This window comes from Hyposmocoma kahamanoa, unplaced genomic scaffold (genome assembly GCF_003589595.1).
Source record: "Hyposmocoma kahamanoa isolate Upper Pololo Valley unplaced genomic scaffold, ASM358959v1 83, whole genome shotgun sequence".
In the NCBI taxonomy this organism is placed as follows: domain Eukaryota; kingdom Metazoa; phylum Arthropoda; class Insecta; order Lepidoptera; family Cosmopterigidae; genus Hyposmocoma; species Hyposmocoma kahamanoa.
The window spans coordinates 24,393-36,645 of NW_020654175.1; the positions used below are offsets into that span (position 1 = coordinate 24,393).

General features: G+C 37.4%; 1 protein-coding gene across 2 annotated transcripts; it reads left to right on the plus strand.

Moving 5' to 3' along the window:
• Nucleotides 1-534: 534 nt before the first annotated feature.
• LOC113234314 (probable chitinase 10) lies at nucleotides 535-9,184 on the plus strand. Of its 2 annotated transcripts, XM_026469615.1 has the most exons (6): nucleotides 535-556; nucleotides 1,939-2,189; nucleotides 6,099-6,398; nucleotides 7,241-7,525; nucleotides 8,290-8,565; nucleotides 8,698-9,184. In XM_026469615.1, the coding sequence occupies exons 1-6, from the start codon at nucleotides 550-552 to the stop codon at nucleotides 9,163-9,165; spliced, it is 1,587 nt and encodes a 528-aa protein (XP_026325400.1). In that variant the 5' UTR covers nucleotides 535-549; the 3' UTR covers nucleotides 9,166-9,184. The 2 variants fall into 2 exon arrangements, with proteins under 2 accessions (XP_026325400.1, XP_026325401.1); XM_026469616.1 differs by lacking the exon at nucleotides 7,241-7,525.
• Nucleotides 9,185-12,253: the final 3,069 nt, after the last annotated feature.

Consider the following 12,253-nt stretch of genomic DNA (forward strand, 5'->3'; position numbering starts at 1 on the left):
CTTGATAGGAAAAAGACCGCGTGTTCAAAGTTTTTGTTTTTATTTAAATTTAGAGCCACATAAATGCTTTATTACTCGAAAGTAATACCTTTATGTTCCTAACTATAGTACATTGAGTCCTAACGTGAATGACTGATTTTACCCTTCAAAAACGGAACGCAGTATGGTCGCATGATATTTGACGGCTGAAAAAGGTAAGATGGAGTACTTTAGTGGACGAATACTTTCTCGAAGAGCTCCACTGCTAATTATAATATCATTTACGATTATCAGTTATCATATCGCATTTCATTTTACAGTTATATAACTATCCAAATAATCCTAATTAATTCTCGCGGATTTAAACGACCCTACGTATTAATTGTTCTTTCCAGTTATCTTATATTGTAAAAAGGAATTATCAAATGCTAATCCAAGCTTTACTTCCTGATTCTATATAAAGGACATTGTTTTAAGTGTATATGGACAGTTTAGTTCTACTCACAGAGCACAGAAGCCAGTTGAGTAAAACTTGTAAGAGTCGGATTCAAGGCGTTTTTTATCGCCATCATGATTGGTGCGTACTTAATTAATACTAATGTTCGATTATTTGAGTTATTAATTAATAATAAAGTGTGGTTGTAGTTTCTGGTTGTCTATGGCACCCGCGATACAGGGTTTCCAGTATTATATCAGGGGCTGTGAATGTGTGTGTTAATTATTTATTTATTAATGCGAAACATTTACTATATTATTATATAGTATATTAATTTACTTACGTAATTCTTTTGTCTGTTTGTTATGTTATTACCTCTGTGGAAGCCTATCGCGTCTCATGCAGAGGCCGTGTCTTAGAATCCAGACTCGTATCCTTCGTTTCAATCCATTTTAAGCAAAAAGTAAACAAAACAAGTCACTGACCCGACTATAGACGGTTTAGTGATAACCAATTGTAATGCCAACTCTCGATTAATTAATTGAACGAATCGATTTGTTCAATTGAGTCATATTAGCGGTTTTCCTTACATAACCTATATAAGCATATTTAAAATTTCAATTTAAATCCTCCTTCAAATCCTTACACTTAGATACTCGTTCGATTGTGATAGAAATATTCAATTTAATAAACTTTGATTGATTGAACCGAATGTTTTTTTTTCGAACAGCACTATGCAACCATAGGCAAGTCATAGAAGTATAGGTGAAAAATAACCTCACTTTTGGACTACCATTTTTCAAATACGATTTTACGACGCTATTCAAATAAATATCATTGGAAAACGTGATGAGACATCAAGTCGAAATCTTCGAAATATACGTGCAAGTGCAATATACGTGAATTATATAGGGTGGCCGCAGTGGAGATGAAGTAAAGACGAGAAAATATTATGAATGACTATATTAAATTTCCACAAAGGTATTTCTTAAACTAAATAATTTTAAGAACACCCGAAGTTAGGTACGTTAGGTCTAAAAGTACTTATACGGAAAAAGATCTTAACTAAAGGAATTTAGTCTACATCCGATGTTAGGAACGTTGGGCCGAAAAGTGTCTCATAATTATAATTAAAATGACGAGTTTTGCATCGGTCACGTTGCAATGCACGGGGCGCGCGTTCCGGGGTGCGCGAATGCAAGTGCATTGAACTGACGTTTTAGGTATGTGTGTTATGCAAATCTGGATACATAACACGTGCAATACCAAACAGTTTTGTTTACCTTTTGTTAAAAATGGACTGGAACGGACTATACCTCTGAATTAAGAAAAACATCGTGATGAAGCCTGCGCGTCTAAGAAGGTTTACAACATACCGTCGTTGTTTCCGATTTCCATAACTTTCCAAGTGCTTTAGTTACTTACTTTGGGATCAGACTAACGTATGTGAATGCTGTTGTGCAATTACGATTTCAGAAATCGGTGTAAGACATCCAGAAACTGAATGTTGATATTTTTTTAAGGAAAAATAGTTCTTGTTCTTCTGCTGGCGGGGACCATCACAGCCTGGCCGCAGGTATTCGACATATTCAGTGGAGATGCTGTCTACGAAGGCCCGTTCCTTCCTAATGGCTGTCCTACAGACTTCGGGGTCCACTGGCTTCTCCCTCACGAAACTGAATGCAACAAGTTCTACTATTGTAATTTCGGCGAGTTGGTCGAAAGAACCTGTGACCGTGGTACTTATTTCAACCCTAAAGCGCTCCCTGGACCCGTGAGTGATTTTTTGTTTATTTAATTCGCACGTCTATGTGGTCGCTAATCGCTTACCTTTACACATACGCGCGCTTTTGAGCAGCAATGCTACCGCGCGTTTGTATCGCTGCTAAAATGTAATGTGTGTAATCACTCTTAGAATAGACTGCCTTGTCTAAGTAATAGGTACAGTCATATATATAAGATACCTGACCCCTACAAGCCGACTTTGCCGACCTTTTGGCTCTGAGCACAAAAATTTGGAGAAGTCGTTAACCTGTGAGCCGTAAAATTCCTTTCTTATTTCTTATTCGTCTTACTTGTGAATGACATTGTACGAAAGTTTGTAAGCTATTTTGGTCTTTAAGGTATAGTTCTTACTTAAATATAGAATACAAATTTCAACCAGCGTTAGTAAGGCCGTCGTCGTGGCCAAGCGGTATAAGGATTGCTTTGCAAGTTAAGGCAAGCATGGTTCGAGTCACATTAAAAATAAAATATTATTTAACCTCTGAATAGGTGTAAGGAATGTCTAAGTCTTGTTCATACAGAACAATAATATATAATTTTGATAAACGGAATTATCATATATATCAAGTGTTTTCGGCATATGAAAACAAGAGCGAAAACTTTGAAAGTAATTAAAACTCATATCGAGTTCTTAGGTTTTCGCGATTGTTACACATAGGAAATGAAACTATTTTTCCGGATTTAAATCGCGTATATTTGTTTTTTCAAACAAACCGACGTTTCGGGCCCTTTACAGGTCCCATGGTCACGGTTGACTCAATAGATAAATGTGAACGAAACGTGGAACAATGCGTAATCACAAAAGACACGATCGTACTCAAGCTGCAAAGTGATTTCGTCATTTGTTAATCAATCCATACCACACGCCCACTGCCACTTTAACTTGTTAATCCTTTGATGCATGTCGGTGACTTTCGTTCTTCTACGGATCCCCTCATTTCTGATTCGATCACGTAGAGAAATGCCGAGCATTACGCGCTCCATAGCTCGTTGAGCGACTTTTGAGCTATTTTATTAGTAAGTCACCACGTCTCAGATCCGTATCCGTCATCGCTGGCAACACGCACTGTATTGCGGACGAGAAGGCGTCCCGGACTTTTCCGAAATCTGCTCAACCGAGGCGGATTCGACGATTGACCTTTTCTCCGACGTTGGCTCTATCTAATTGGACGGCTTGGTACTTGGTACTTGGTGTAACTGGTGGTGTGGGTGCAGGGTCCTACTCGTGCCACTCAAGCTCCTCCAGGAATCTCAGCAGCCTCCTCGGTTTGCTGAAGACTTCGGGGAGCGACCTTGGCACTCCAAGGTACTTTGCCCTGTAGTTGGCCACGCCGGAGCACTGTAGTAGGATGTGCGCAGCCGTTTCCTCTCCCTCCATGCACGCTCTGCATAGAGGGCTGTCAGTGATACCTAAATTGAAAAGGTGTTTATTGTATGGACCATGACCCGTTAGGGCGGCAGTTAGAGTGCGAAGCTCTTGCCTTTTGAGTTTAATAAATATTCGAGATAGACGATTGAGCGTTGGGAGTGCTTCCCTCGCCTGTCTACAAACCGTAAAGGTGGTCCATGTATTATTATATGAAGATTTTGTACCTTTGTGTATAGTTGTTTTGGACCATTGGTGGGGGAGGGACACTATGGCTTCTGGTCCTACAGTGTCCGTCTCCGACCCTTTTCTGGCTAGTTCATCTGCTGCGTCATTGCCACGTGAGCCGCTGTGTCCTTTAATCCATTGTAGAGTTATAATCCATGGTTTTGTATACATACCTCCAAGAGTGCTTGATGGCATTCGTAAATGAGCCCTGAGTTTATGTCATAGCTGTTCAGTGCTTGAAGTACTGACATACTATATACCATGTATATTTGGACGGTTTGTCCGAAGTAGACATGACTGATAAATGCAAAAGTGTTATAATAAATTAGTATTTAACGTAACGATAGACAACTTTAGTTATCCTTTGACGGTAATTAAAAAGAAAGTAAATTCTTACCGTTACTTTAAAGTGCTTTCATCCTAAATACCTACGAATAATTTTGTTATATAATTGGACTCATCCGAAGAACAGAGACCGATGTGATTATATAGCGAAAAGAGGGTAAGTACGTTACGAGAATAATTTCGTTATTCAAACTAAGGTTCATGTAAAGGTGCTTTGAGAATTTATATATCTTATTTCGCTTCGGAAATATAAAATCGAACAACGGTCGGTCTGACATCCACAGCGAAGAAGAACGAACGAAATGTACTATGGTCCTGAGAACAAGTAGTCTTGCACATAGGTCTTTGTTCTACGGATGAGTCGAATTATGTTCAACCTAACATTAGCTTAAATACTCTACTAACAAACATTATGAATGAATGTATGTCTGAAAGAAATGGTTTTTTATTATTACTAAAGTAATCAGAAACAATTTTCCAACACTAACAAGGCAGAACTCCAATTCTTTTTGCGTATTCTCAAAAAATTTTTTTATATATAATAGACACACGCTTGACCACAATCTCACCTGATGTTAAGCGACGATGTGACCGACGATGGGACGCGTTTGCCTAAAAAATGCCTATTCACTCTAGCCTTGAATAGCCCCAAATTGTACTTTTCGGGAAATACAGATGCCGTAGAGCATTCCATTCCTTTGCCGTACGCATCAGAAAGTTCCTCCTAGCGCAGCAAAGCACTTAGTGCGAATAGGTGGAATATCAACGACATAAGAATGGAGTGCTCCGGACCTTCTAGTCGACCGAAGGAGGAACGGTGAGGGCGGAACCAAATTGAATGTGTTGGTCACTTTCATTCTAAACTCTGGTCTTTTTGGCTGTTTAGTAAGAGAATTAATATCTGGCCGCCTGGTGGAAAGTGTCACGCCTGTCTTTAATAGTTGTAGTGCAACTCAAAGTTTTATTTGCACTGCACTGTGTCCGTCACCCTGGGCATAAGTTGACAAGTCCCTTCGAGACCGGAACGCAGTAATGCTCACATTACTGCTTAGCAGCAGAAATAGGAACTCCATCACAAGGAGCCCTACTTCTACAAATAGTTGCTACTTCCTAGTCTGAGACCAAGCAATTGGCGTGGTTATCTAGTACATTATTATATTTACCAATTGTCTGGTCTGGACCCCGGATCAGAACTCTTTGATGTTTTAACCGAATCGTTCGATTGCATATCGTTCTCGAACCGAAGGGCGCTTTCCGAGCTATTCAGAACATTCCGAGTTAAACTAAAAATGATTCAGATTTTTAGTTGCCCGGTGAAATAGATTGTAAGAAAAATGAAAATCCTATTACATATATGTTTAAGACTTTAAAGGCCTAAAATTTATGAATGCATTAGTCTTGCTTTATAATAAATTAATAAAATTGAACACAAATCCAGACTTTATTTAAAAAATAAGAGTTTTCCATATTACATTATTGCTTTGTAAACAATAGGACGTTCGGGAACTTTCTTTCGGTAACTGTGTTCTGAATAACGTTCGTAGCCTTTGTTGGTCGAGAAGTCGAGTAATCGTACGGGTGTGACGTCGTTTCGGTGCGGTTTCGAATACGACAGTTTGACGAAATGAAAAGAAACCGGTCGACAACTGAGTTCTCGTCAACTTCTGAACAATATGAATAACCCCCTGAAACGAAGTTGCGGGCGGGTCGGAGTTTCGGAAATAAGTCTGGTGTTTAAATCGGCGCGATTTAACGTAAAGTTCGTTTTTTAAAGTAATTGACCTACTAGAAATACAATACGAAACTTCTCATTTTAATGCGTGGAACGAAATGATGATTATGATTAACGTGGCACTTGTCACAATTGTCAATAAACCTAATACTGGATACTTAGGTGGTTTTACTTGATGAATGAAAATTTTCATTGTAACAGTTCACTAACTTGTATTTTATTTCAAGACTTGCGATTGGCCAGAACACGTAGACTGCGGCGACAGAACGCCTCCAACTGACAGCACATCAACTGAAGGCACAACAACGGAGAGCCCAACAACGGAGAGCCCAACAACGGAGAGCACAACAACGGAAAGCACCACACCAGAAATACTACCTAACGGATGCCCGGCTAATTTTAGTGTGCATCAATTGTTGCCGCATGAAACTTACTGCAATATGTTCTATTATTGCGTGTTTGGAGAGAAGGTAGAAAGGTATTGTGCCCCTGGTACTTATTTCAACCCTGATGCCGACCCTGGACCCGTGAGTAACTTTTTTTACGTATTGAGTAATTTTCAGGTTACTTTTCATTATCTAATTTCGGTGGCAAGTTTTATTATTTAAGTACTCGAGTTTGTAATCGTGAAATATTAAATAATATTTATATTTATAAATAGTAATAGAAATTGCCACCGAAATTAAGCAGAAAAAAGTAACCTAAAAATTACCCTACTACGGTTATGGTTTGATAATTTGGTATGGTGTTATATTATTGTGGGATATTTAACAAATTACTTTTACACGATATTTTATGAGGCAAATTTACAAATCTGCAGCGATCGTTAAATAAATACCTTCTTTTTTGTTTAAATCTTCTCGACTAAAATTTATGCGATAACTGATGTTTTCTTCAGGAAACGCTTTGAGGGGGATGACACTAGTTAAAATTGCTCATAGTAATGTGTACATTCAAATTCCGAATTTCTCGATAAATTATAGGAATTATGAAATACAACTCATGAAAAATAATTTTGGTGGCTCTATACAGAAGATCTATGGCGGAATAAACTTTAAAAATTCGTTTCTAAAATTTATTCTACCAAAAATCGAACCAGAAACTACTCATATAGCACGCGGAATATAGCAGCTGGTCCACTGAGGTTATCCATTATTCAAATTTAGACCTTATTCGATTTCTAGCCTTCAGATAAGGTAATAAGGGCATTGGAGTTTACTTTTAGTGTCTATAATCATCAAAATAAGTTTATATTAATAGACTAACAGTCAGGTAGCTAGTCGGTGGTACCCGATTAACGTGGCATCCGATTGGTGTGGTTGTCACAACTAACATTGCAAAACTTTACTAACTTGTATTTTGTTTAAAGGTTTGCGATTGGCCTGACAAAGTAGACTGCGCTGGAAGACCAACTGCTCCGCCGCCAACTGAAGGCACATCAACGGAGAGCACTTCAACGGGAAGCACAACAACGGAAAGCACATCAACTACACCAGAAATACTACCTAATGGATGCCCAGCTAATTTTAGTGTGCATCAATTGTTGCCGCATGAAACTTATTGCAATAAGTTCTATTATTGCGTATTCGGTGAGAAGGTAGAAAGAGAATGTGCCCCTGGTACTTATTTCAACCCTGATGCCGACCCTGGACCCGTGAGTAACTTTTTTACATATTGAGTCATTTTCAGGTTACTTTTCATTATCTAATTTCGGTGGCATGTTTTATTATTTAAGTACTCGAGTTTGTAATCGTGAAATATTAAATAATATTTCAGGATATTAATAAATACTATTTCAAGTAATAAAAATTGCCACCGAAACTAAGCAGAAAAAACTAACATGAAAATTACCCTATTACGGTTAAGGTTTGATAACTTGGTATGGTGTTATATTATTGTGATATTTAATAAATTACTTTTACACGAAGAAAGCATTAACTTTCTTCGGGAAACACTGTGAGGGAGATGCCACTTGTCAAAATTGCTCGTATTAGTGTGTACATACAAATTCCGAATTTCTCGATAAATTATGGGAATTATGAAATACGAGTCATGAAAATAACTTTGGTGGCTCTATACGGAAGATCTATGGCAAAATATACTTGAAAAATTCATTTCTTAAATTTCTATAAAAAAAAATCGAACCCGAAAGTACACACATAGCGCGCGGAACAAAACAGCTAGTACACTGAGGTTATCCTTTATTCAAATTCAGACCCTATTCGATTTCTAGCCTTCAGATAAGGTAATAAGGGCATTGGAGTTTAGTTTTAGTGTCTCTAATCATCAAAATAAGTTTATATTAATAGACTAACAATCAGGTAGCCAATCGGTGGTACCTGATTAACGTGGCATCTGATTGGAATGGTTGTCACAACTGTCAGTGTAAAACTTTACCAACTTGTATTTTGTTTAAAGGTTTGCGATTGGCCTGACAAAGTGGACTGCGGTGGAAGACCGACTGCCCCGCCGCCAACTGAAAGCTCACCAGCACCAACGGAGGGCACAACGACCCCCACCCCAACTGCCCCAACGGAAGACCTAGATAACGGATGCCCGGCTGATTTTGATGTCCATAGATTGTTGCCACATGAATATGACTGCAATAGGTTTTACTATTGCGTACACGGAGAGAAGGTAGAAAGGCAATGTCCCCCTGGCTTACATTTTAACCCTGACGTCTACCCTGGACCAGTAAGTAATTTTTTGTTTACATACCATATTTACGTTTTGACTATCGGTGGCACCTGGTTAGCGTGGCATCTGATTGTAGTGGTTGTTATAAACGTCATGATAAAATTTTACTAACTTCTATTATATTTCTAGGTTTGCGATTACCCCGAAAACGTGAACTGCGAAAACAGACCGACTGAAAGCACACCTGCACCAACAACTGCACCTCCACCGCCACCAACCACACCTGAACCAACAACCGCACCTCCACCACCACCAACCACACCTGAACCACCACCACCACCAACAACGTGTCCACCACCGCCCATATGCCCCACATGTCCAACTGATCCTCCTCCTGACACTTGCGACGGCTGCGATTCATGGGCTCACGAAACCGATTGCGATAAGTTCTGGAGATGCGTAAGCGGCAGACCGGTCCTAATTACTTGTTCCGAAGGTCTACATTTCAACGCTGAGACCAAGACTTGCGATTTCATTTGCAACGCCAACTGTGTAAGGACACACGTGCAAGCTACGGCCCATTGGGAAGGCTTGCAGATCTTCCTGCCCTGGGATCAAGTTGATGACGAGCTGAGACATACTTACCAAATTCAATAAGTTGTTTAAAACAACTTACAACAACAACGAACAATAAACAAATTATCTTTGTTGTAACGTTATAAAAATATTATTTGCATTGATTCTTCTGAGCTTAAATAAACATTTTAAACAATACAATCTTATTTATTGTTTACTCTTATGGTTTGTTCTTATTGATTTGTAAAAGAATGGTGGTTGAATAAGTTGAACTATAAATAATTAATAGGTACATATAATTCCGAAATGTTTTGTACATTTTAATCTTTTAATTTAACCAGTGGCCGTGACATGGCAGAATATGTGCGATAAATCTCCCCGTGACAATATATAATTCAGTTGATAAATCTAGGTTTGCTTATTTGGTAACTAACTATTGTTATACATTTTGAAGAACAAGGACAACGGTATAAAATTGCGTAAATAGCTATCTTTGTCCTATAATATATAAATTTATAAAACAAAAAATTACTATAAGTTACATTTGCTTATTTGGTAATGAACTATTCTTATACATTTTGAAGAACAAGGACAACGATATGAGATTGCGTGAATAGCTATCTTTGTCCTATAATACATAAATTTATAAAACAAAAATTTACTATAAGCTACATTTTGGTAATGAACTATTGTTATACATTTTGAAGAATAAGGACAACAATATGAATTTGCGCAAATAGCTATTTTTGTTCTATGATATATAAATTTATAAACAAAAAATTACTATAAGCTACATTTGCTTATTTGGTAACGAACTATTGTTATAGATTTTGAAGATCAAATAATGCTTGCTTATAATTAAATAAATAAAGTCGAGTATCATGATGCTGAAAATCTAGTGAGACTGTAAAAGCTTTGTTCGAAAGAAAGAAATAAAGAAAATAATATTTGGTCTCATTTCTTACGACTAGTACTTAATATAAAGTTGAATCTTAATACAAACATTGAGATCCAAAATGGTCGCCACTTTTCATTTGTCGGGTTGATGATTGGTTGTATAATCGTACCGTATAATAAGGTTATATGGTTCCTATGACGGTGTCTTTGTATCCTCTATGTTTCTGGATTTCCCCATACTGTCCCATTAAAAAAAAACACTATGTAATATATATAATACTAAATACATTAATGTTCAGAGAAAAATGAAAATAGTAATAATAATAAATTTATTTGTGAAAACATAGGATATAAGTTGACATGTACAAAGTAAGTATAGTTTCACTGTGTCTGCCCTAACAGTAGGCATACAAATATTTAAGGTGTATTATACATTCACCCACATGCACTTCGACAGACTAAACCACGTGTTTCGTTTTTCGATACTATTACATGAGCGTGCATACACGGACTTAATAAGTCGGTCAGAATTTAAGCGTGATGATAGTTACATGGGTCAATTTTAATTGTAATTAGATGTCATAATAATATTGTTTTAAGAATAACGTCAATAATGACCAATGTCAAAAATTAGTTAATGAATTTAGGGATTTATCATTTGAAAATTCGGACACTGTACAGTACATTTTATAAGTCAATAATTTGGTTAATTGGTTTTTAAATAGCATGCTCCTCTCAGACCTTAGTGTTTTCAGTAAATTGTTGTATATTTTTGGCGCTATTACAAGAGAGATCGATGACAACAATGTATCCCTATGTCGGAAGATAGACTGAAAGATTATTTTTGTAATAGTTTTTAAGACACCGCGTAAGGGTAACAATACTTAAAAATGATAGAAGGTTATGGAAATAACGAACAAACAATTATATCTTGTGACGGTGTGACCTCCTTTCACCGTCATATCACCTCTTTGTATCCGCTTCTCTCTGCTTGTATCCTATCATTTTTTTTATTTTACATGTATTTAAATTTTAAATTTGAATTATTCCATCTTCCTTCACTTTCTCATTTTATTTTCGTACCACGGTCACTCCCAGCTCGACCGCCACAACAGTCGGAGCTATTAATAAGCTAATCATGTGTAACAATTTATAAGTTTACAGCCTTCATGTATCTATTTCTGTTTCTATTTCTGTAATTCAGTTTCTCGGCCCATTTAGGGCCTTTCTGTAAACTTTGCTTCTTTAATAAATTTTGTGGACTGGAAGTTGCCCATTTCATTGCCGTGAACCTGTTCACGGCTAGTTAGGGTTACAACCCTTTCAAACTGTTTGCATATATGTCGAGCAAGAAACTCAAGGGGCTACTCTTTTTCAAATAAACGTAATAATAATAATAATAACTCACACATTCAACAGAGCCCCGCACTAGGGAAACCCTGTGTCGCGGGTGTCCTTCGCTTGAGTGAAATATTGTTGATATTTTTTGACAAATTTACATATTTCTAAAATGTATAAAGATGGTGAAGAAAGATTTTTTTAATTTGTTCTATCTATTGGGTCGATATTTACTAGTATTTCAATGCATCTCTTCTGCAAATTGAATAATTTCAAGGCATCAGTGTTATTCCTCCACAAGGTTATACCATAACTCAACCAAGCATGAGCATAAGTATAATAGGCTGCTGTTGCATTGACTATGTGACTTACAAATGTATTTAATTTGTGAGGTGAAGTCTTAATCCATGATAGATTGATCATAGAGTCACTCCAAAAATGGCAAGTTGAAATAGTAAGGGGATGGCGCAATGAGTCAATGACTATTTTGTAGAGTTTAACGGCTGTGAGTGCTGCACAGAACTCCAGGTGTGGGATAGTTAAGCTTTTAAGAGGAGCCACTCTGCATTTGGCTGTGAGTAGTTGTACATACGCTTTACTGCTGAGGAGGTCTGTGCGCACATATACAAGATCCTTATACCTTCCTTACTTCCGTACTCATGTTAATAAAGCTATCTTTTTGGGAGTGACCGTAGACAGTAAACTCCAATGGTTCCCACATATATCTTCCTTGGCCAGCAGATTAAGCTCTGCTGCATACGCAGTCCGTAGAATACGTGAACGTACCGATGTTGTTACTGCTAGACTAGTTTACTTTAGTTACTTCCATAGTATAATGTCCTACGGGATTCTCATGTGGGGTAAAGCGGCAGATATTCAAGCCATATGTGTATTGCAAAAACGAGCGATTCGTTCTGTGTAACGTTTAGGTTCT